Source organism: Somniosus microcephalus, chromosome 14 (genome assembly GCF_052327205.1).
Source record: "Somniosus microcephalus isolate GS21.2 chromosome 14, FLI_Smic_1.0, whole genome shotgun sequence".
Taxonomy (NCBI): Eukaryota; Metazoa; Chordata; class Chondrichthyes; order Squaliformes; family Somniosidae; genus Somniosus; species Somniosus microcephalus.
The window spans coordinates 99532572-99559229 of NC_141000.1; the positions used below are offsets into that span (position 1 = coordinate 99532572).

Sequence of the window (26658 nt, forward strand, 5' to 3'; positions counted from 1 at the left end):
TTTTAGTTTAAACCCTCCCCAACAGCACTAGTAAACACTCCCCCTAGGACATCGGTCCCGGTCCTGCCCAGATGCAAACCATCCAGTTTGTACTGGTCCCACCTCCCCCAGAACCGGTTCCAATGTCCCAGGAATTTGAATCCCTCCCTCTTGCACCATTGCTCTAGCCACGTATTCATCTGAAATATCCTTCTATTTCTACCCTGACTAGCATGTGGCACTGCTACATGCTACATGCATTGAATGCTGAAAATTCATAACTGGGATAACTTTAAATCTACTTTGAATTTCAGTGCAATGTTTTCACTGTACATATTTGTAGAAGAGCTATTTCAGCCTTTGTGGTAAAACGTTGCCTTAGCTGAGGCTATGTTTAAAGCTGTGTGCTCTTGTACATGCTATTTGTCTAATTTTATGAATCCCTCATTATTGTATTGCTCCTGTTTTATATGCACCTGATTCAATTTGTACCAGGCTGACTTTAGGTTTCATGAATACCTTGAGTGCAAATATAGCATAAATGGGAATACTTGGAAGTACTTTGAAGTGATGAGCAACCAACGCATGATTTCCACGTATGCCCAGAATCTGTGCAATACATTTTGTTCCACTTTTGCAATACATTTTGTTCCACTTTTGCAATATCCCTAACTGTAATTGTATTACCTTTTGACAGACTGGCTTCAGCTTTGAATTTCACTCTCTTACTCCAATGTGTTGTTCTACCGAATGGCATGAGCTCATGAATTCCCAGTCTCAGCCCTACCTTTGGGCCAGGTGCAGAGTGGACCTCAGGCACTTCCCAGCAGTGAAGGGAGCAAATCCCAGGCAGATCGGCCCAAACTACTCGTGTATATCTCCAACAGCCAGGTACAGGGTGGTATTGGCCTGTTCTCTTGCATTCCCTCTTGGTTGGGGATGACATTTACCATATTTACCTACAGAGGGGGCATTTTGGCAGCAAGCTATTGGATACAGCCCCTGATACTATGACACTGCTCAATCAAAAACCTGAAGGACTGTAACTTTTATAGGAGTGGGGGATGATTAAATAGATAAAGAAAGACTTACATTGATATAGTGCCTTCCACGGCCTCAGGAGGTCCCAAAGCGCTTTGCAGCCAATGAAGTACTTTTGAAGTGCAGTCACTGTTGTTTTGTAAGTACATAAACACACACACAGAATTGCTATTCTACAGGTGTGCTGTAGAATCTTCCCTTTATTAGCTCTGCCTCTCATTGTTTCTTCACTGATACAATCAGAGGGCCAGGCAACTGTTCAGACCCACGGAGGTATATAGATGGTGTCCAGGCAGTCACGGTCAGTCAGCTCATGGTACTGGACCCCAGGGCTTTGTAACTCTGAAAAGAAACCCCAAAACGGCACACTTCACACAGCCACCACTGTGAAAAGCATTAACCAACTGAACAATATGCCTCAGTGATAAATATAAACTGAAGTAGAGAAGCCAGTGTTCTTAACCGAACATAAAGCTCCCTCGCCTTTGTGAGTTTGGGCTGTCTTAGCCTGCTGATGCATTCTTTTTGCATCTTTGATTTTCTTACCATTTTCTTTAAAAGCATTCTGCTTCCCTGGCATCTTAATCTGCCAATAAATCTGCCTTGCAAACCATCTGACTTGATTTTACCATAAATGTCGATAAATTCATTAGTAAAAGCCAACCCTCTAGGTACTGACAGCAGCTTTCAAAGACAATATTTTTAACGTAACATTTGATTAGCCTTTTCTCTGTCCATTTTGAGGGCTGAGCATCATTAACAGAGGACTGGTGGCCTGTGAGCGGACAATGAATGTCCTTAGACAGCCCGTCGGCTCTGGGCCACCACAATATTGAACGGCCTGGCCAGTATCCAGGTCTAGAAAAGGTAGGTTCTGGGATGGAGGGGGGTGTCCACTCTGGAGAAGGAGAAGTGGAGGGGAAGAAACCAGTGTGGCAGAAGCCCATCTGTTGAGCCTGGAGGACCACTCTTGCTACTCCCAACCCCACCAAAAAAATAAATTTAAAAACTTACTTTGTGGCCTCCCCTTTGGTTGGTCCGCCAGCTGAAACCGTATGGCGTGTGCATGGCCCATGCTCTGCCCAGTTGAGTCCTACAATGACCGGTAGGGCCCCAGGTATGTCATAGGACCCCAATTTGCATATTTAAAGGGCCTACCACCTGACTCAGGTGGGCACTCCAACATACCAGCAGGAGACCCTTGAGAATACAGTTGGGCCTCACCGTTGACAGGAATGGGGCAGTCAATTGTATCCCACCATTTTCAGGGCAATACTATCCTGTTTCCGCCGGGAGGGAGGCCTCAAAATCTCCCCCATTTGCGTCGGATGTAGAAGCCCCCGTGAGCCGGTTTTCCCAAAGGTGCCATCAACACTGCCGCTGCTTAAGAAAGTTCTAAATAAGTCCATCATTTTATCTTTCTCTTTTGTTTCTCCTCGAGAGGCCAATGGCATCAGATTAAAACCAGGAGATCTGACGAGCAAAGCAAAACCAGCTTAACAAATGGAACAAAAAAATTAACATTACTAAATTATACAGTGGATTCTAGATAATCATGTATTCAATTCTAACATAAGTTGCAGTGTATTGAACCATTGCCCAGTGTCTCCCTCTGCACCCAAATACGGATCCAAGCATAAGGTTTAATAGATAATCTCAAGCCAGCCATGAAATGTTTCCTATTTTTAATACTCAGTAGACAGGAGATAGTTAATCCACTACCAGACTTCACTCGAATCCATTTCAGAATTCTAATCATCTTTGCGTACTTTTTTGAGTTTACATTTGTTGAATTTGTTTGGACTGAGTTGCCGCACAAATGCTGAAAAACGGCTGTGGTAGAATTTGCGAATGAGCTATTTTTCTCTATAGATTCGAGATATCCAAATCCATGGATCAGATTTCTTGGTGAACTGATGACATTGTTTATCAGGATCCCGAGGTATGAGGAAATGGTAGGTTTTATTATATGTACGGAACATCAGATATCAATGAAATAGAATCACTTGCTAAGTGCAAGTCATAAAAACTGCCTAACATTTAGTGCTGACTGCTTAATGGAATCACTCAGTTAAGAGATTTAAATTGGCTCTAAGTCCAGACAATTCTCTTACAATAAATCATCTCACCAACATTCGTCAAATACTATGACATTTCAAAAGTCACTTGTTGAATCATAAGGGGGTTTGTAACCAGGTTCTCGGGGCAGGAACGGGTGAGGTGGGCGGTTAAAATTGCTGTAGAGGATTTACTGCTCCATTCCCGCTGCCATCCCACCAGCCACCATCTTAAGTTTTTTTTAGTCGGCTGAAGTTTCCACCAGAGGATAATGGGGACCTCACAAATCCAGGTCTTGTGAGGCAATTGGGATCCCAACATGATTTTAACACAAAATCCCAGTAGTCCCATCCAGCGCCCAATCTGCCAGTAATACCTAACGGGATTGGTCTCTGAGGCACTGAAGCAGTATTTAAAGGGCCACTCAACTGCAGTTAATTGGATCACAGGATCTGTGTGCCATTGTGCTGTTTGGATTCCAGTTTCCAGCTCCCAGATTTTTTTTTTATTCGTTCCTGGGATGTGTGTGTCGCTGGCAAGACCAGCATTTATTGACCTTCCCTAATTGCCCTTGAGAAGGTACTGGTGAGCCGCCTTCTTCAACTGCTGGTGAAGGTACTCCCACAGTGCTGTTAAGCAGGGAGTGCCAGGATTTTGACCCAGCGGCGAAGGAACGGCGATATATTTCCAAGTCAGGATAGTGTGTAACTTGGAGGGGAACTTGCAGGTGATGGTGTTCTCATGCGCCTGCTGCCCTTGTCCGTCTAGGTGGTAGAGGTCTTAGGTTTGGGAGGTGCTGTCGAAGAAGCCTTGGCAAGTTGCTGCCATGCATCTTCTAGATGGTACACACTGCAGACACAGTGCGCCAGTGGTAGAGGGAGTGAATGTTTAAGGTGGTGGATGGGGTGCCAATCAAGCGGGCTGCTTTGTCCTGGATGGTGTTGAGCTTCTTGAGTATTGTTGGAGCTGCACTCATCCAGGCAAGTGGAGAGTATTCCATCACACTCCTGACTTGTGCCTTGTAGATGGTGGAAAGGCTTTGGGGAGTCAGGAGGTGAGATACTCGCCACAGAACACCCAGTATCTGACCTGCTCTTGTAGCCACAGTATTTATGTGGCTGTTCCAGTTAAGTTTCTGATCAATGGTGACCCCCCCCAGGATGTTGATGGCAAGGGACTTGGTGATGGTAATGCTGTTGAATGTCAAGGGGCGGTGGTTAGACTCTCGCTTGCTGGAGATAGTCATTGGCCCAGAAATTCGGGTCGGGGGCTTCCCGCGGGTGCAAGCCCCCGACCTGCACTTACCTAGCGCACCGGCCGTTGAGCTGTGGGCCCCCGTGGAATTCCAACCCTGGGCCTTCTCCAACTGCCAGCGCGCAGTGCTTGCGTATCTCAGGGGCGCAGTTAGTTCGATGAGTCCCCTGGGATCACGTGGGCCATGGGGAGCCAATGGTAGCAGGGAATGCTTCATTCATAAGTTTGACAGGAACCTGTCAAACCTATAAATACTACAAGCCCCAAAACATCACTAAATCTTCAAATACATTTTTTTTTAAATCACAATTTTAAAATAAACTATAAATTACATGAAATAACTATTTTAAACAATTTAAATTTTTGAAAAAAATAATTTTATTTTATAACGGGGCTAAAAATAAACTTACCTTTCTTTAAAGTATTTAAAAATAATAAACCTGTGGAAAAAATGTTTTAATTTTAATTAATTCACCACTTACCATGTAAAAAGCAGGTCTTGTGACTGCTTTTTACATGTCTAACTTCTGGAGACTTACCTTCCCGGGAAAACCTGCAAAAAAAATGTAAGTTCGATGCGCACGCGCTGCCTCTCCTGCGCACACGTTCAAACTCTGAACCCCTTCTTTCAGGGGAACGGAAGTGCTGGTTTCCTGCGCATGCGCAGTGCATGCACGAAACCGGCACTTCCATTGGGCTTACGGGTGAGTACCCCGTGCGTACTCACCCGTGGAGACCCGAATTTCTGGGCCATTGTCTGGCACTTGTGCGGCGCAGATGTTACTTGCCACTCATCAGCGCAAGCCTGAATGTTGTCTAGGTCTTGCTGCATGCGGGCATGTCTGCTTCATTATCTGGGGAGTTACGAATGGAACTGAACACTGTGCAGTCATCAGCGAACATTCCTACTTCTGACCTTATGATGGAGGGAAGGTCATTGATGAAGCAGCTGAAGATGTTTGGGCCTAGGACACTGCCCTGAGGGACTCCTGCAGCGATGTCCTGGGGCTGTGATGATTGACCTCCAACAACTACAACTATCTTCCTTTGTGCTAGGTATGGCTCCAGCCATTGGAGAGTTTTCCCCCTGATTCCCATTGACTTCAATTTTACTAGGGTTCCTTGATGCCACACTCGGTCAAATGTTGCCTTGATGTCAAAGACAGTCACTCTCACCTCACCTCTGGAATTCAGCTCTTTTGACAAATGTTTGATGAGGTCTGGAGTCGAGTGGTCCTGGCCAAACCCAAACTGAGCATCGGTGAGCAGGTTATTGGTGAGTAAGTGCCGCTTGATAGCACTGTCGATGACACCTTCCATCACTTTGCTGATGATTGAGAGTAGACTGATGGGGCGGTAATTGGCTGGATTGGATTTGTCCTGTTTTTTGTGGACAGGACATACCTGGGCAGTTTTCCACATTGTCGGGTAGATGCCAGCGTTTTAGCTGTACTGGAACAGCTTGGCTAGGGGCGCGGTTAGTTCTGGAGCGCAAGTCTTCAGCACGACAGCCGGGATGCTGTCGGGGCCCATATCATTTGCTGTATCCAGTGCGCTCAGCCGTTTCTTGATATCACGTGGAGTGAATCAAATTGGCTGAAGAATGGCTTCTGTGATTGTGGGGACGTCAGGAGAAGGCTGATATGGATCATCCATTCGGCAATTCTGGATGAAGATGGTTGCAAATGCTTCAGCTTTGTCTTTTGCACTCGCGTGCTGGGCTCCACCTTCATTGAGGATGGGGATATTCTTCGAGCCTCCTCCTCCTGTTAGTTGTTTAATTGTCCACCACCATTCGCGACTGGATGTGGCTGGACTGCAAAACTTTGATCTGATCCATTGAATGTGGGATCGCTTAGCTCTGTCTATAACATGCTGCTTTCACTGTTTAGAATACATGTAGTCCTGTGTTGCAGCTTCCCCAGGTTGGCACCTCATTTTTAGGTAGACCCGGCATGCTCTGCTGCACTCCTCATTGAACCAGGGTTAGTCCCCTGGTTTGATGGTAATGGTAGAGTGAGGGATATGCTGGGCAATGATGTTACAGATTGTGGTGGAATACAATTCTGCTGCTGCTGATGGCCCACAGCGCCTCATGGATGCGCAGTTTTGAGCTGCTAGATCTGTTCTGAGTCTATCCCATTTAACACAGTGGTAGTTCCACACAGCACGATGGAGGGTGTCCTCAGTGTGAACACGGGATTTCATCTCCACAAGGACTGTGCGGTGGTCACTGCTACCAATGTTGTCATGGACAGATGGATCTGCAACAGTTAGCTTGGTGAGGACGAGGTCAAGTAGGTTTTTCCCTCGTGTTGTTTCTCTCACCTCCTGCCGCAGGCCCAGTCTGGCAACGAAGCCCTTCAGGACTCGGCCAGTAGTGGTGCTACCGAGCCACTCTTGGTGATTGACACTGAGGTCCCCCACCCAGAGTACATTCTGTGCTCTTGCTATCCTCAGTGCTTCTTCCAAGTGGTGCTCAACATGGAGGAGTACTGATTCATCAGCTGAGGGAGGCCGGTAGGTGGTAATCAGCAGGCGGTTTCCTTGCCCATGTTTGACCTGAAGCCATGAGACTTCATTGGGTCCAGAGTCAATGTTGAGGACTTCCAGGGCCACACCCTCCCAACTGTATACCACTGTGCCGCCACCTCTGGTGGGTCTGTCCTACCGGTGGGTCAGGACATACCGAGGGACGGTGATGGAGGAGTCTGAGACATTGGCGGAAAGGTATGATTCTGTGAGTATGAGTATGTCGGGCTGTTGCTTGACTAGTCTGTGGGACAGCTCTCCCAATTTTGGCACAAGTCCCCAGATGTTAGTGAGGAGAACTTTGCAGGGTCGACTGGGCTGGTTGTGCCGTTGTCGTGTCCAAAATCGGTGCCGAGGTCGATGCCGGGTGATCCATCCGGTTTTATTCTTATTATTGTTTTCTGTAGTGGTTTGTTACAACTTGCTCGGCCATTTCAGAGGGCAGTTAAGAGTCAACCACATTGCTGTGGGTCTGGAGTCACGTATAGGCCAGACCACTTCTTTCTCACATTTCTTTGCCATACTTACCCTCAGTAATCTCTATCTGCTTATCATGAGTGATATTATTGCCAGTTCCATTTGGATGGAGGAACACTTGGAGGAAGAGGAGCAGCAGCAGCTTCAGCAACCAGCACCAATAGCAGTTGCGCCCATCAGAACACAGCAAGTGAGGGGGCTGCTTCTCGGAAGCTATACCCAGCATACAGTGTGTACAGGCCAAGAGTTAGTTTCTTAGTGAGCAATTCATCAAGAGGCTGTGCTTCTCCAGGCAGCTTGTTGTAGACCTCTCTCTAGCCTCCTGCAGCAGCACCTGCTGTCTGCTGGACCAGGAGTTCATGCTTTGCCAGTGACTGTCAAAATCACCACAGCCCTTAACATCTTTACTATTGGCTCCTGCCACTCTGCTACATGGGACATCTCCTGCATCTCCCAGTTGGCAGTACACAGCTGTATTAAGCAGGTCACCAATGCCCTGTTCTCCTGAACTGACCAGTATTTATCAGCTTACCCATTGACCTCAACAGTGAACACGATAAAGTTTGGGGATTTGCACCACTGGCTAACTTCCCTCATGTACACAGCCTCATAGATTGTGCACATGTTGCAATTAGGGCACCACATTACCAGTCAGCAACATTTGCCAATGGGAAAGATTATCATTCCATTAATGCCCAGCTGGTCTCTGATCACAGAAACAGGATCCTGCGATACGCAACCATCGCCCCGATATTCAACCCTTCCATCAACATGAGGATAGCTGCTGGGGGGACAATGGAGGCCCCTGCACACGTGGCTCATAAGAACATAAGAAATAGGAGCAGGAGTAGGCCATTCGGCCCTTCGAGCCTGCTCCGCCATTCAATAAGATCATGGCTGATCTTCTACCTCAACTCCACTTTCCTGCACTACGCCATATCCCTTGATTCCCTTAATATCCAAAAATCTGTCGATCTCTGTCTTGAATATACTCAGTGACTGAGCCTCCACAGCCCTCTGGGGTAGAGAATTCCAAAGATTCACCACCCTCTGAGTGAAGAAATTTCTCCTCATCTCAGTCCTAAATGGCCGACCCCTTATTCTGAGACTGTGACCCCTGGTTCTAGACTCCCCAGCCAGGGGAAACATCCTCCCTGCATCTACCATGTCAAGCCCTGTAAGAATTTTGTATGTTTCAATGAGATCATCTCTCATTCTTCTAAACTCCAGAGAATATAGGCCTAGTCTACTCAATCCCTACTCATAAGACAGTCCCTCCATCCCAGGAATCAGTCTGGTGAACCTTTGTTGTACTCCCTCTATGGCAAGTATATCCTTCCTTAGGTAAGGAGACCAAAACTGTACACAATACTCCAGGTGTGGTCTCACCAGGGCCCTATATAATTGCAGTGAGATGTCTTTACTCTTATACTCAAATCCTCTTGTAATAAAGGCCAACATACCATTTGCTTTCCTAATTGCTTGCTGTACCTGCATGTTAACTTTCAGTGATTTGTGTACAAGGACACCCAGGTCCCTCTCAACACCAACATTTTCCAATCTCTCACCATTTAAAAAATGCTCTGCTTTTCTATTTTTCCTACCAAAGTGGATAACTTCACATTATCCACATTATATTCCATTTGCCATGTTCTTGCCCACTCACTTAGCTTGTCTATATCCCCTTGAAGCCTCCTTGCATCCTCCTCACAACTTACATTCCCACCCAGCTTTGTATGACACTCCTCACCATGCCTGAACAACACAGGTATAACCAAAGCCTCCAGGACAATTATTGTGCATACCTTAGGGCTGCTGAAGCAGAGGTTCGGGTGCCTGGACAGGTCTGGGGGGTCCTTACACTGTGCCCCACAAAGAGTTCCACCTCATAGTGGTGTGCTGCATTCTGCACAACCTCACCATACAGAGAGGCCTGTGGTTGGATGAGGCAGCAGTAATTCTCATCAGACTAGGAAGACCAGGGGAAGGCAAGGAAGGAGGAGGAAGGCCATCTCAACAACTTGGAGCAAGAGGTGTGAGGAATGTTAATTGCTCAGCGATTCGGGTAACTTGCTCACACACCAGTTCTGACAGCTTGTATAAAGCCCCCTCTGCATTAACAGTCATTGTCACATCCTTCACCCCACTCTTAATCCTGCATTAAAGAACATGAAAACCATTCAGCCAATTTCTAAAACAATGACGCATGACCAATCCCGATCAGAAGCTGCTACAAAACCACACTGCAGACCAAATGCGGTAAAGGTGATGAATTTAACTCCCAAACATAATAATTGCCTTCCATTCATTTCTCATCCTTTTGTCAACTCATGTGCCTTTCTTCTAAGAAGGTTTCCTAACTCTGCTGCTCCTACGAGGTGCTCCCCAAGTGGCTTCAGCAAATTTGCTGGAAGGCTGCTGCTGCTGCTCATGATGGGACCTCCGAGATGGTCGTGGCCGGTGAATTCTGGAAGCTCACGCCTGTGAGGGTCCAGTTACAGATTGCTGCACCTTGGCTGCTGCTGCCAGGGCAGTCTGGCTCAGCTGACTTGTTGGCACCATGCTGGGCATTTGTTGATGGGGTGGCTGGGGCTCATCGCTTCCTCAGATCTGTGGATCTAAAGTAAATCTTTGAAAGAGCCTATCTATTCGGTTGAAGGTGGACACATGTCTCTCCAAGGTGGAGCCCAGAGCCTGTATAGCAACTGCAAAGGGCTATGACACTGACTCCTGTTGGGAGGGCCTGACTGCAGCGTCCCTGGAGGTGGCTGCACTCTCCAAGGTAGACGGCAGAGTGCCGATGCTGTGTGAGATAACACCACACAGGCTGGGAGCTCACTTCTCCGTACTTTCAGCCATCGTGCTGAACACCCTTGGCAGGCCTTGGAATACCCGCTATAATTCCCTTGTGAGAGGCAAGCACTTTTCTTTTTGCAGCTGGGTTTCTGAAGTCCTCATTTCCGTCCAGCTGAGCAGATCTGGGAGGGGATCACACCCTCCAGCTCTCTCTCTCCTGGGCTGTCCCTGCCACTGTTACCCGCTGTTGCTCACTCATACTGGGCTTCGCCAGGTGCTGCAGCCCATCAATCATATTAAAATGAGGCCCGAGTGTTAAAATCACCTGGGCCTCATGCTAGCAACATCATGGGGGCTTCCATTCACCCCACCCCCCTGTCTGATTCCGGCCCAGAGTTAAAATCGGAGCTATAGATTTGAACAGTTTGAAATTCTGACTCGAACTTTTGTATTTTTATTGATCGCCATGGCAGGTTGCTTGTCTGAGACCTTGTGCCATCAGTAGAGGTTTGTTCATAGGTGAAATTTGGTGCAAACTGAAGACACGTATTAAGGTGCTAAAACATTGAATATTAAAATGTTATAAACAGCACCGTGGCTAGAATGACTGATTCTTCCCAATTGCATTAAAACAGGCTGCTTTCAGGCGCTTTACAGTAGCATTGCTGTACTGGCCTGTTGTACAGAATCAAAAATAGTTTATTTGTCTTCAATAATACAGGCAACAGCAAATTTAAACAAAGAGATTATGCTTTTGTGTTTTCACTGAATGAGGTGGCTTCTTACAAGCTCTTTGGCCCACTGAGGAAATAGTACGGGCAACTCAGTGAATTGAAGGCTTAATTCCCATTTTGGGGATTTTCAAAATGGTTCTGGAGATGGATTTGTGCAGCAACTCATGTAATAGGGATTATTGAAGTACCCACTAGATAACTACCACATTCATACTGACTGAATACACACACACGCTGAGATACTAACCTTTTCTTGCGATAAGCCGAATCAAAAACTAGTCATAAAATAAAATATGATAAGCACAAAATATTCACCGATTGAATGTTTTAAAGTTCAGTGTCAGATTTGTTTGAATAGGCAAGTGATAGATTTAGTTTCCAAAACTACAGCCGTGGGACAAATAAATGTCGGTAAGGATCTCCTAGGGGTACAAAAATGGTAAACCTGGTTTAAAAAAATGAAGAGCAAATCTTCACCTTTAAAAAAAAAACTATTGCAGATTAATCTTTCTTGATGGTAAAAAAAAAGTTTCTGAACACCGAACAATTTAATCATCTAACCAATAAAGAGGAAAAAAAGGCAAATCGGTCTTGACCAAGCATGTTCAAAACAGGAAGTGCCTGCTACTGTACCTAACAACTTCTGATTGAGGGCTAGCAGCTCACAAAGGGACTCCTGGGAGTTTACTGCAGTGCCAAATGTTCCCCTTGGCAGGAATAAACACTGCTGTTGGAAATTAAGAATTATAAACAGAGATGGAAATCAGAAACTTGTCTCTTTGGGCCAAGAATGAACAGTTTGAGTTTTGTCCCTGTCTGCGACCAGGCAACAACAGGCTCATATCAACTGCTCCAAGCTGCAGTATATTAAAAGGAAGCAATCCTTTCCAATCTGGCTAAAACTGCAGAATTTGTTTTTAATAAAGAATCCAATTACAGTATTAGCAAAAGGGAAGTCATGCAAGAAGCATACATACCTTGTGAAATTACCAGGACAAGTCCGTTTTGAAAAATGATGACAATTATTATTTTTTCTGCTTATTTGCAAGAAGGTTCCTTTTGTCTCTTTTTTCTTGTTTTTCATTCTTTTATAATTTTATTATGCTCATCATTTTCAGAGAATGGCATTCCTCCCGTTTCAGGCACACAGTACCAGCACTCCCAGGTTAGGTAAAGTGCCACCAAATACAGAGTAAACCTACATCTACTCTGCCCCAGCAATGTGCCTCAGCCTCAACCTCAAAAAGAACATCTCTAATGCACCCGTGGGATATTTTTTCCTTTCCCACACCAGCCATTCTATGGCCTTTCTAAGTGAGATTGTCAATTAGTGCTGAATTCGAGACAGTATTGTGCTGTCGGCCCGTGCCCACTGGGTTTTGAGACGGCCCAAACTCATTTCACACAGGACGCTTATAGCCAACAGAGGAGACTTTCATCCCATCCATCTCAGTCCCAGAGATGAAAGACCATTATTTCACCCGTTGTGCCACTTAGTACCACCTCCCCTTTTCATTTTTTAACATCAGATATTTCACCTGAACTGCTGACCCATATCACACAAAGATGGTTAAGTTCTTGTCAACTGCTTTAAGTGCTCTAATGATGTATTTTCCTAAATATTCTAAACCTGGACAGAGAGCAGTTCAGAACTGTTTAGTTGGAATTTGTTAGACACATGTCAGAGATGTTCTGAAACCTACTTGATCAACTGGGCATTCCGAGAAATTGCCCATTGGCTCATGGTGGATACATTTCTTGGTGTGGTGCTGAGTCTACAGACAAGGAAGTTCCCAGTTTGACCACTGGTCTCTACTGAGTTATCTGAACTCAGCCAGAGGTGGAGACACTACAATTGGTCTCAGTATCCCATGACTAGCGCAGGAGTCCTGCCCCTGATTGTTAACCATTGACTCCTGCTGAAATGGCATGGTATGTGGATATTTGGTAAGGCCAGGATCAGGCTAAGCTGTGATGGCCGCCCCACAATCAACGATCCTGCTGACACTGCCGAGGTTCATACGTGAAGAGTAGCCACTTAGGTGTATCCACAGTCCCTTCATATCCCGCCAGGTATCTATGAAAACAAAAGACAATTAACCATTTTGCTTCCAATGTGTCCAGCAGTTGAAAATGGCAGTGAAACCACGGCCGCCCCAGGGGTGTCCAAGACCTGCCTGATGTGATTTTCAGGTTGGCCTGTAAATGGGCGTCTAGCAGTCCCACCTGAAACAGGCGCAAAGCTATTTGCCAATACAAGTCAGGATCCTACAGAGCTGTAGGAGCCCGTTAGCAATTTTCAAGTTCAAATGGAGTGAGTGCGCACTGGATTGCTAGGGGCTGCTCCAAAAACTGTGTCAACATTTTTTTTTGGGGGGGGGGGGGATTTTTCTGGGGCCAGGAGGAGCAGGTATGTGCCTTTAAATTGGTCAATCCTACCATGCTGTAAAAGCGTTGAAATAATTGTCATATCTTACAGCCATGTGTATGTGTGAAATCAAACCAAGATGATTGGCTTTTTCACTCTCCATACTTTCCCAGGTACTGTAGTTGTCTTCTATGTGTACCTCAATCTATGATGTGTGTTTTTCTATTGGATCAAAATGCTGAAGGGGAGTCCCCACATGCCTTTGCTATTGGCTTCCAATATCACAAAGTACAACTGCTCCTCAAATGGGTCAGCATTTGTGATTTCAAAAAGAAATACATTTAACAGGGAGATGTAATAAAACAAATAATTTCAATTTTCATTTGTCTGCTCTTCTGTGTCAGTAGATGGCAGGCTGTGGACAGTAGAATAGGACAAAAACACAGGAAGAAATCTGCTCCGGTTCATTTAGGCTGAACTCAAACTGACATGAAATGACTTGCTAAAGGAAAACTCACAGCTCCTGCTTTTACTGCGTGTTATTCTCTGGAGTTATACTGCCACTTTTGTGTTTGTGTGCCCCTGAAACCTCTTTGTCTCAACAAGACAGTGGCAATAGAACTGGACCCTTAGGATAGTGCTATGAAGACAGAGGATGTTTGAAATGGATGGAATGTATACAGCGACAGACTTGTATCTTTTGTTTGAGTTGTGGATTTAGCAATTCTGAGAAAAAAGGAACAATGTTTTAAAACAAATCATTATTGTTGTGTCTTTTTCAGTGATATAATGAAGCTGGGAGTTACTCTTTCTGGACATCAGAAAAAGATAGTGAGCAGCATTAAGCAACTGGAAACACACACAAAGAATGGTCCGGTTCCAGTGTAAACTTCAAGCCACGTCTTTGTGCATCAGACTGCAGTGCAAGAGGGATTTGACCAATGAAAATGACACAGCAGTGATATGGTGACTGACAGTACTATGGAGGCCACGTAGAAATGGGAAACCCGGTTTGGTCAGTTGATGTGGTGCGTGAAAGACTTTCAAACTCTAAATGTAAATGCCTTAAAAAAAAAGGAATGATGGCTCGGTTTTCTACCTTTTTTATATATTTAAAAAAAGGTGATATGTTTAAGTATTATTTATGACGGTAAGGAAATGAAAACCTCAAAACCTTTCAGCGTGCAGGCATCAGAAGAAAATCTAGTTAAAATCTGCCATGGGAAAGAAAGGAATTCATTTTTGTTTTAAGTAAAAGAAACATATTATAGTTAGGGAGATAAATGAACTTTTGGACAGTGGTAAGCCGATCTATGAGTTAGAAGCAACAGAAATGTGCAAGAGTGAGTGTGGCTTTCAGTTTTTAAATTGGTTAAATTATTTCCTAAAATGAGCCCAATAAAATTTGGTTTCTCACAGTGAATGGAAAGTTTAATGAATATCTTACAGCATTATGTCTTAAACAATTTAGAGACCATATTTTAGACTTTGCTGTCAGTGACTCCCCACCCCACCCACTTTTCCTATTGTTCTGCCATGTTGGAGTGTGCACAGATGATCATTAAACATTAGCCTATACAAGGTAACCCAATTTCACGTGTTAAAATGTTAATTCATTTTTCAAAAATGATCTGTTCCCCCCCCCACAGTATTGAAAATTTTGTGAAATATGTATTATCTACATTAAATTTTTTATCTATTTTTGTCACAACATCTTGCCATTGCTCTTGTATTGTGATGTCTACATTACTAACACACACATGCACATCACAGTATGGCAGCTGAAGTGTTTGAATATTTACCCGATAAATGTAGTCTATATAACTGACAGTTTAATTTCTTAGGCTTGGAGTGGTAGGCTCATACACAAAAGTTCATTGCATACTTGTGCACCTCTTTCTACTAATCCTCTTTGGACTGAGGGAGTATTTATTTTGTACCGGGTCCAAAAATAATACAAGATTAGAAGTTTCCAATTCCTTCCGTGTGTGCCATAATTGCAGACCTAGTCCATGTGTTCTACACATTGTTCCATTAGAGCCAGCATTTGGATTTTACAGAATGTCACTTCAGGGTGAAGAAAGGGATGGATTTCCAAGCAGAAGAAAAGGTCCCTCAGTCCTCAAAGGATCACGATGTGGACTGGATCCAAGTTTCAATATGTACAACTCGAAAAGAACATTTAATCCCAGTCAGGCAGCACTGTAATATCTCCTGAGACTGACAGTGCCATCCCTATTTAAATCATGTACAGATTCTAGCTTATCCCTGCTGCTGTTTTTGTCATTATGGCTTGCTCAGAAGGGGTATATTTGTGTGAAATTTAGAAATTCTCAGCAATTTCTGCAAAGTTTTTACAAATCAGGGGCCTTAATATCCATTAATGGGATGTTTATTTCAGTGTGATATGCTTGCATATGTAACATCTAGCGACAGTGAATGCAGTTCCAGCTAAAAAAACAATAATGGATGGCTCAAGATATATTATAAAGCTCATAAATCCAGAGGGAAGCCCAGCACCAACAAGTTAGCCTGTGCAACTTGCAAGCTCCAATCCTTTATAGCTTATACAGGTTATTATTTATAGGCCTTCTTCCTGGGCCTTTTCACCAGTGTACAGTGGAAGTGGATTTAGAAGGACCTTAACCAGAAAACAGTGTGAATGTCAGTTCAGATCACGTGTCAGTTCAGATAACTCCGTTTTCTAAATATTGGCAATTTACCATCCCAGAGCTGATGTCTGGATCTCTGGGGAATGATGGTAGCAAGGTTTTTTCCATGAGTAAGTTCATGAGCATGCTGTAGCCTCATGCACCATTTACTACAGCAGGTCAATATTTATGTAAAGAAAATGTCAGAAGGCAAATGTGATTGGAAAACAAAGGAAAGCATTTTAAAAATAGAAAGGGGGCGCGGAAGAGAGAAGCATCTTAAACAGAATTCCCGCTGCCACTTTTGCCTCTGGGTCAGAGAACCATAGGTTCAAGGCTCGTACCTGGACTTGAATGCACGATGTGGCTGGCACTCCAGTGCAGTATTGAGGGGGTATTGCATCGTTGCAGGTGCTGTCCTTATTTGAGACTCTAAACCAAGGTCTTCTATCTGCCTGTTCAGCTGAATATTTGCGATCCCTGACAATATTTGAACAAAAGCCAGGATGTATCCAGGAAAACATTCCTCTCTCAGCCAACATCAAAAACATGTAAACTGATTATCTGTCTCACGGCACTTAATAGGCGGTTCTATGTACCTATGTAACTACAGTCACTGCTCTTCAAAGGCATTTCTTATGTGAAGCTTACAGATATTGAAATGAGACGACACTATATAGATGCAAGAATTATTGTAGATGTTTCCGTCTCCAACAAGTAAGGAAATAGCCCATTGAACCTGCAATAACAATAGCATGAGCACTTATAACTTGGCAGGTGTGTGAACTAAAAACTGTTAAGAGTGACCTGATCAAGCTGGAGCACAGTGGATATGAAATGAACAGTGGGCATTAGACGTGGAAATAATTAAAACAAAATAACGGTAGACGTGCTGTTATCAGAACATGCAAAATACAAGATTCATTAAGAAATACAGATTCAGTACTTCACTTAGAATGACCAGAATCTTTTTTTTTTTTTTTTTTAAAAAGAGAGTAATGAATGAGAATGGGGCGCATATGTTTTAGTGCACTGGGGTTCATTTTGAAACAAGATAAAACCAGTTAAAATGGACTTTGGTGTGTTACAATCTAGATTAAAAACTCACTTTTATTTGATTCTTGATATTAGAGTTGTTGCTCAGTGAGAGGTACTGGACTCTGAATTTCCTGGTAATTGATTTTTTTTAAATTCACTCCTGGGATGTGGGTGTCACTGGCAAGGCCAGGATTTATTGCCCATCCCTAATTGCCCTTGAGCTGCCTTCTTGAACCGCTGCAGTCCATGTGGTGAAGGTACTCCCACAGTGCTGTTAGAGAGGGAGTTCCAGGAGTTTGACCCAGTGACGATGAAGGAACGGCGATATATTTCCAAGTCAGGATGGTGTGTAACCTGGAGGGGAACTTGCTGGTGGTGGTGTTCCCATGCACCTGCTGCCCTTGTCCTTCTAGGTGGTAGAGGTCATGGGTTTGGGAGCTGCTGTCGAAGAAGCCTTGGCGAGTTGCTGCAGTGCATCTTGTAGATGGTACACACTGCAGCCACTGTGCACCGGTGGTGGAGGGAGTGAATAGTTAAGGTGGTGACTGCAAATGATCTCTTGCTAAACATGCAACAGTTGTGTCACAATCATTGATTCTTTACCAGGAACTTTACCATCTCTCAGTGACCTGGAACATAATGGAAGTCAGTGACTGCACTGTATACAGCCTTTTTCACCAACTAAAGAAAGAACTTGCATTTATATAGTGACTTTCACGCCCTCAAGACGCCCCAAAGCGCTTTACAGCCAATGAAGTAGTTTAAGAAGTGTAGTCACTGTAGTAATGTAGGAAATGCAGCAGCCAATTTACCCACAGCAAGGTCCCACAAATAGCAATAAAATAATGACCAGATAATCTGCATTAGTGATGTCGGTTGAAGGATAAATATTGGCCAAGCCACTGCAGAGATCTTCCCTGCTCTTCTTCGAAATAGTGCCCTTCCACCCGAGAGGACAGACATGGCCTTGGATTAACATCTCATCTGAAAGATGGCACCTCTGACAGTGCAGTGCTCCCTCATTTTGTGCCCAAATCTCTGGAGTGGGGTTTGAACCCACAACCTTCTGACTCAGAGACAAGAGTGCTACCACGAGCCACGACTGACACCTCCATGAACCACTGGCGACCATTCCACCAGTGTGGTGACAAGCCCGCCAACTACTGATCATTCCCAATGTTATGTCTTCTACAGATCAATTTGAAAACAAGAGTTTTGCCCCAAACAACGTGCATCTCTCCTCATGAGTTACAGAACAGCATTTGAAGCTCATATGGGGTATGTTAGGCTGCAGTTATTACCAGTCCAGAACCTGTGGCTGTTGAATGCAAAGCACAGCAGGCAACACTTGGGCTGTGAATCAGACTTTGTCCACCAGGAGAGAACAGAGTTCAATGTTATGGAGCGTGAAGGTGGGAGCATCCACTTTTTTCCCCCCAGAATATTAGAAAGATGCTGCAATAAGTTTCTAAAGCACTCGGGAGACCTCTCAGGCGCACAAGCTCTTTTTAAACCTGACTTCACACCATACTAGAGTTAGTCATGATACAGGACTGAGCCCAAGTGGTGTGAGGCAGCCTCCTGGAGGGGGCCTCCCACCAGTTGGCTTTAGTGCATTCTAGATTTAAGAGATTGGGACCTGACTCTGGTATTATGCTGCCACTTTCTCATCGATCCACTCCAAAAACTGCTTCACTTCAATGCCAAAGTGGTAGTAAAACTGCAGCTCCAGATCTTTCCATTGATACTAAGTGCTGTGTATGGAACAGTTTACATTTAGTAATCGCTTTGGTATAAACATAACAATGTACTACATAGCAGGCACCAGAATTAGACAGAAACTATTTTATTATTTAAACATGAAATCGAAGGAGCTATTAAATATTATTATAATGTGACTGCCAAAATAAATCCAAGAAAGTATTACATTTCATTTGGATTAGCTAGTCTACTTTGTATTGGTATACAATTATTCGGATCACTTAAGAAAAATAAAATGGGAGTTTTTGAGGGTCCGACCAGTTAGAGGACAGTGGGGTCGATTTTAATTGCCTTCGCTCGGTAACAGCCTCAAAATGGGGCCGGTAGCCTTACTGCCCCATTAAAGCCAGCAATGTGGCCGGCTCCATTTTGGAAGGGACATACTGCCAGGCCTGCAAAGCGCCCGCTATTTCAGGCGCTAGGCCCTTTCATTTGGAAATAGGTGTCCTGTGATGCAAATAGGACTCGGATTGCCATTTTAGATAGAAACTGGTCAGTCCAACCAGTTCCACGGGCGATGGAAGAGACGAGGCCCTCTAAGGGTAGGCGCTCTTTTGGGGCCCACAAAAATAATCTGGGTCGCTGATTTCTTGGGGCTCTCCCCCTCCACAATTTAGCTTGCTGGCAGTAGCTTTCTTCAGGCCCAATTTTCAGGCTTCAATCTGGCGGGCTGCGTCGGGATGCCTGCGGAATTTCAACGAGGCCCGCGCCTCAAAATGACAGGGGGCTTCTTTGCCGCCGAAATGGACAGCTGACCAGCACTCTGCCGGTTGGACGGCCAAAAGTTAAAATCTATCCCAATATTTCCAAAGAAGGTTGCGAAAACAGGGGGGGGGAAAGGTTAGTCTTGCAATAAATTGCTTAAATTTGATTAGTCTCTTACTTTATAAAACTTGAAGGAATTATATTTCATCAGAACATATAGAAATGAGTTGACTGATTATGCAGTCTGAGGAACATTTCTGAATAGAATCTAATTTCCCCCCCCACAATTATTTTGAAAATCGAGTGCTGTTTAGTTAAATTATTTGACATCAGCTGCCACAGTTTCCATTTCCTATTGAAATCATGATATAAATTCTTAGCCACAGATCTGGTATCAACGACCATAATTAAAATACTTCTCTAATAACAATTCAGGACTTTTGTCACTTGACTCCAAACTGTATTTTCTGCATTGTTGTCACTGGGTCTTTAGTGTCATGGTAGGTGCAAGAAATGTGCACATAGCCACACTATCGGTGTTTTTATCACCAGGATTTCAGTACAGTGCAATGGTGGGTGTGTGAAAATTTTCATATGATAGCTACTTGAGCTGTGGGAAATAAACACCCACCCAGCTGCACAATTAGATCACAGATCTTTTCCTAGACTTGGCTTGTGTCTGCAGACAGTGGCCCAGACTTTCTGGGAGCCCTTCTCAGTCATTGGAAGTGTACCCACCCAAGTCTAATCTTTCCAAAAATGTTTGGTATTATCGCAGTTATTTATTTTTTAAAACTCATTCACGGGATGTGGGTGTCGCTGGCTAGGCCAGCATTTATTGCCCATCCCTAATTGCCCTTGAGAAGGTGGCGGCAAGCCACCTTCTTGAACCGCTGCAGTGAAGGTACTCCCACAGTGCTGTTGGGAAGGGAGTTCCAGGATTTTGACCCAGCGACAATGAAGGAACGGCGACATATTTCCAAGTCAAGTTGGTGTGTGACTTGGTGGGGAACTTGGAGGTGGTGGTGTTCCCATGTGCTTGCTGCCCTTGTCCTTTATAGGTGGGAGAGATTGCAGGTTTGGGAGGTGCTGTCGAAGAAGCCTTGGCGAGTTGCTGCAGTGCATCTTGTAGACGGTACACACTGCAGCCACTTTGGAGGGAGTAACTGTTTAAGGTGGGATAATATTATAGTATACTATAATAATATTTAATTTTATTATGTCTCAATCATATCTGCTTTAAAAAATGTATACTTCTGGCGAATTTCTGTCTTACTCATTACCGCTGGAGAATAGAATGCTTTTAGTTTGGACATCCATCATTAGCATAATTTCCAATTGGCAGGATAGGTGAATGAAATTCTGCATTATTTTAACACTGCCATTAACACATTTATTTTAAATGGGTTCACAGTGGGGTTAAAATAAAAGCTACAGTAATTGGAAAATCTAGGCAATTGTTTGGACAAAGTAGAGGAAACATTATTTTGCATCTGGCCATGGTGTACCTGAACTTTAGCGTGTTTGATGTTGCCACTGGCTGCCCAATTTAAAAAAAAAGTGCTTCATTCCAAACTCTGCTAACCCTTGCATTGAGGAGTGCAAAAATTCACTGAAAGATAGCAGGCACAGACTCACACTATGGCTCTTCAAAGCATTTCAACCAACCTTGTTAGCTTGAGAGACTGCCTTTAATCGCTACCACATGGAGTGGTTGAGGCGATTAGCACAGGTACATTTAGGAGATGACAGTCAAGTACTTGAGGGAGAAAGGAATAGAAGTTTATGCGGATAGAGTTAGATGAAATAAGGTGAGAGAGGGTTGTGTGGAGCATAAACACCAGCATGAAGCTGTTGGGTTGAATGACCTGTTTCTGTGCTGTAATATTCAGTGTAATGGCAGACTCACTATTCTGCTGCTGGCGACAGGACTCACAATTGCAAAGGACCACTGGAGGTATTGCAGACCCAAAGTTTCATGAGACACGCATTTTGGCACTTCCTCTACCAGCTAAATGCATGGAGCCAGTCCCATGTGTCTGCGTGCTTGAATCGTGATGCAATTCACTGATGACCTGAGTGCACTGACGCACGTAACTGGCTCCACAACAGTTCCCAAGCCCCGTCACTTATACAGTGCTACAGATTTAGAAAGTGAACTTTGTATCAAGTTACAGCGATAGAAGAAAGGTGGGGAGGTTGGGTGAAGAGTTCATTCTGCAGCGCTTTCACTAACAAAATGAACCCTAGACACAGCAATTTCATGATATCAGCTCCACTGCCACCCCATCAGACATGCGCAATTGTCACAATTTTGCCGCCTGTAACTCCTTTCCTGCCCACCAGCCAGCTGGGCAGGAAAGTGGAGATGAGGTCGATGATCAGCCACGATCTTATTGAATGGCGGAGCAGGCTCAAAGGGCCAAATGGACGACTCCTGCTCCTATTTCTTATGTACTTATGTTTTCCGCCATTTTTGGGCAGGCAGCAGTCGAAATACCCCGGGCTTCAGACTTAGCGAGTTTTTGCACTCATACCAATCCCCCCCATCTGCCCAAACCCACCAGGGGTGAAAATTTTCATCATGATTCATTTTCCTCTCTTTTATCAAAAATAACACTTTTTCTGAATTCTGTTTAAAATAGTCCATTACTAGGAGTAGGAATAGTATTTTGTTGTGAAGTTACAAGCACCTACAGTGATTGAGCTAATACACATCCTTCTGTATTGGTGATCATTGTATACAAGCTGGATGGTCATCTTTAGCTGGACAGTAGCAAAGGGGCAATATTGAAGTTGAACGCACAAAAGAGTAACAATAGGCAATTGTAGACTGAAAGCGAAAGATAGATTTACAGAAAGAGCACCTGTAAATGAAACTATTCGAGACGGACCTCACTAACAATCCAGCTCATTCGTAATGCTTGGCTTCCCACATCAGTCTTTGCTACCGCAGAATAGAAAGTGAATTATAAGCAATTTAAGCCGAGGCAACTCTGTGGTGCAGTTAATCTCCAAGGACTAAAATCTCCAAGGTCTAAAATGTGGTCAGGAAAGTCAGAGTCTTGAATCAAGGCCTAAGTCAGTGCTGGAGCACAGGGGATTCCACAAGATTTCAATGCACTCTTGAGTGATTTAAGAACATAAGGCGAGACATTATCTCACTGAAATGCCTGCTACAATAGGAATGGGAGCAAATGAAATCTCCGTGATTCCCGTTCTTGTCTTTTGTAAATGCTAATCACTCAGTCATTTCTTAAATAGGTAAACATGACTCCTCATTCACTCACTACAAGAATTGAATCCAGCAAGAATCAACACTACACTTCTAAATTCTTTAAACTGTACTAGAATTCTAAATATAAAGCATTTATATTAAAACAATTTGTGTATTACACCATACCTTACTCCTGTTAAGTGTAAATGCCAATGTAAGTTTGGGGCTGCACAGTTATAATAAACTTATTTTTCATTTAAAGCCTGTGACAAATATCATTAAAAAAGTAACAAAACATGGAAACTGCCTATGTAAATTTGTCAAACTGTAATGTCACCCTTCTTCCAGTGGTGGCACTGCAATGCCACTACTGACAGATGGATGTAATTGCAATGTGACACATTTACATAGGAAGGTGAAATTTAGCTTCGACAGTGGCACAATATAGGTCATCGTGGATCGGACGCCCATTATTCACCCTGCCAGATTTTCCTTTCTATTGACTTCAATCGGATTTGTTGTATTGGCCCTATTCTCAGTAACACTTATAATTGCATAGAATACTTGCTTTGAGAAGCATATCCTACAGCTAACAGGTGGATAGTAAGCATGACAAAACCTGTGAAGCTGAAAGTCTATCTCATCACCATCCTCTCTTCTACTTTGTGGCGTAGAATTTTTAATCAACACTGTTCTCTCGCTGGCATTAACCCATTTAAAATCTAAAAGTAGAACAATTTGAATGATGTCAGTTTTCAGTGTCCAGAGTACAATGTATTGCAGTATTATCTTTCCTTTTGCAAATATCAGTCGCATATTAGTCTACATAAACAGGTGAATTTAATTCCTTGTTCATTTGCTACAAGAATTTAGTCAAGCCAGCATCAATACTACAATTCTAAATGTTTTAAACTCCACTATAATTGTACAACTGAAGGACATATCCGGAAACCTACAAGAGCTTGAACATGTTTGCGCCTGATCCAAAAACTGTCTTTTAACTTCTATAAAGAGTCACTTATCTAAGGTGGACGGACAATCGGCACACAGAAGGTTAAATAGAAGTTATATAGTCACAACTGTAACTTAGCTGTAACTACTTGAAGAGTGGAATTGGCAGAGGCCTTTCCACCAATGAGATACCCTCTTAGCAGGAAACCATGCTTACCGGAATGGGACATAGACAGTGGGAGAAAAGATTTGTCAAACAGAATTTTGAGAGAATCAATCAGATATATTTCAGGAGACAGAAAGGATTGAGGGTCATGTTGAGAAAGTGGATAGGTAGAATTGGTCAATCAAAAGTGATGGGCCTGTTGACGAAATGTGCCTTTTGTGTTCCTAAAATTCCCATGTTCTAACTTGTACGTTCACGAATTTGTTGAAAAATTCATTGTGGAAAAGATCAACAAAATAGTGAAAGGCCTTGGGAGTGGGTGGATTATTGGGTAAATCTTTAGCATACTCCACAAACTCTTTAACTAAAAATGAAATGTTGGGGTTTAGATGATTATCGCCTGCTGGTGTATCTCATGTTCTGATGTATGAAGTTCTGTCTCTACAAAATGTTGAATCTTTGACAAGTTTGAACAGAATATATACCATCACCATAGTGGGGTAGAATTTAACTAGGGGCGGACTTCACGGACTAGCCCATGCTCGGCCCATTGGTACCTAAACATTGTGCCAGGGTCCTATATATGTCATGGGGCCTCAATTAGCATATTAGAATGAGTTTTGTGCCTGAGTTTTGTGCCTGAAAGAGCCAGGCGCCAGGCCCACCCATGTAGAGACCCCCAGGAAAATGATGGCAGGTAGGAGTGTAGCGGGAAGAGGGTGATAAGTCCAGCAACTCGATTTTTAAGCTGTTACTGCCCCAATCCTACACAGCGGCCCGACTTAAGATCAGACCCAGTGGCTTTATTTAAACTGTAACAGATTATTAACCCTTCATATAAACAGTGCCAGAGAATTTACAAAATGAGGAAAATATTCTCACCACTTCTTTGATCCAAGTCGTCTGAAGAAAACATGCATTCCTGAAAATGTTAAAATATATAAACACTGAACAATGATATGTACATGGCTTGAAGTAAATTGCAGTTGCCAATCCAAACCTGCATTTTGAATTATTCTTAATGTGCGAGATACTTGATTAATAGATCCTGTGGGGTGGTGACTGGTGGCACTGAATTGCTTCAAATGAGTTTAATGTATTTTCTTTCCTCCAAGAAAGCTGAATTCTTCCCATGGTGTGATATTGAGCCTTGTAAACAGAACATTCCAGGTTTGTCCCCTTTCCTGTGTGGCTCTTAGCCAGGGCAGTAATTGGAGTGCTATAATTGGCCCTAGAATCCATGGACTAGGAAAGGGAGAGAAAACCAGCTGGGGTTCTCTTCCTGCTGTTATTTAATATGTAGTAGCCTCCCTCCTCCCCAGTTGGAAAGTATGTGTGTGTGTGTGTGTGTGTGGGGACAACAGGCAAGAGCGGGATTGGGCTCCGCTATGATACCTTCCAATAGGCTGTAGGTTCACATGTGAAGAATGGACAATTGGGTGGACTACCAGAGGCCACTGAACCAGACTCCAGTATTAGCCGGCACGGGCTCGACAGGCCAAATGGCCTCCTTCTGTGCTGTAACCATTCTATGATTCTATGAAACAGACCCTTCAAAAGGGGAGACAAAGATGAGGGGGGGAGTGCGGAAGCGCTGCAAAAGAGAGTGTAAACTGTACTGCATTCACTCATACTACAGTTACTATACACATAAACACAAACATTTGTATGGAAGCCTTGCAGCATCAATTATGAACTAGAATTGTGTAATTATAACTTACAGCTTGCTTGCTGCTCTTACACATCATCCATTTCACAAATCTATCTTGCCACACCTTCATTATTTTTCTTTATTTCTGAGGATGTTGCACAGAAAAATGGAAAAAAGTATATATCATTGAAAATTTAAAAAAAGTGTTGCTTGTAATTTCTTTTCTATCTACAAATGGTGTAATTGGAATTTGCTACAGTATTTCGCTGTACATATGTACAGATAGTGTAAGTATTTTACTGTGCAGTAGAGGTACTGGAATAATGTGGGCCATCTGTTTGTACATGATATATGGCATTACAGTGTGTAACTGATTAGTTAACTAAGCTTGATCTGGACAAATACCACAATTATATATATATCATATTATGTTTTCATCATAATACGCAAGTATTATTTATTTCGGTTGACATTATACAGTACAAGTATTTGTTTCTTTGTGTTTAAATTCAGTGTTTAGGATACAATGGAGTTAAGAAACTGTAATGTATAGAAACCCACTATAATTGCTAATATCTATTTGTTTTAATATGTACTTTTTTTTACAATGTTTCCCCCCATCACATAGTGTTCATTGTGTGCAATTGTAGATGGCCTGTTACTAATGTAAAACAATTTGTAGTGGAAACATTTATATTTTTATAATAAACACGGTGAAAGTATTTTTTACAGAAGAGAATTGCGAGTTTGATTGCTTTGAACCGACGCTTTCACATGGGAAAGATGGACGCGCCAGTCTCCATGATGGCAGTGTTTTGCTCGCACTTGAAATGATAAGAGCATCATGCCGACCACCTAGCTGTGCCACATGTGACATGTACTTAATTTTATAGCATAGCCTATTAAGCATAAAATGTTCTCTACCCAGAACAAGGAGTAGGCGGATATCAATGTTAAACTGGGCTCCAAATTAAGTCACAAGACTGTAACGCATACAAACCTTTTATGATGACTGCACTGCTTATACTATGGCACTGAGACTCACACACCTTGAGATCACACTGTGTGCTATTAGTCATAAAATCATAACGGCACAGAAGGAGGCCATTCGGACCATCGAGTCCGTGCCGGCTCTCTGTAGAGCAATCCAGTCAGTCCCATTCCCCCGCTCTATCCCCGTAGCTCTGCAAGTTTATTTCCCTCAAATGCCTATCCAGTCTCCCCTTGAAAACATTGAGTGTCTCCGCTTCCACCACTTCCGTCGGCAGCAAATTCCAGG

General features: G+C 43.5%; 1 protein-coding gene and 1 long non-coding RNA gene across 3 annotated transcripts in view; one reads left to right on the plus strand and one right to left on the minus strand.

Moving 5' to 3' along the window:
• The window catches only part of epha3 (eph receptor A3), a 268070-nt gene extending 253120 nt beyond the window's left edge, over positions 1-14950 (plus strand). For both annotated transcript variants that reach the window (XM_086007038.1, XM_086007039.1), the window contains exon 17: positions 14022-14950. In XM_086007038.1, the coding sequence (XP_085863164.1) occupies positions 14022-14127 (106 nt within the window). In that variant the 3' untranslated portion in view covers positions 14128-14950. The remainder of the gene's footprint in view (positions 1-14021) is intronic.
• Positions 10693-26658, minus strand: part of LOC147107758 (uncharacterized) — a 62314-nt gene continuing 46348 nt past the window's right edge. Inside the window, exon 2 of the long non-coding RNA XR_015080861.1 lies at positions 10693-12948. This is a non-coding gene — a long non-coding RNA (uncharacterized LOC147107758). The remainder of the gene's footprint in view (positions 12949-26658) is intronic.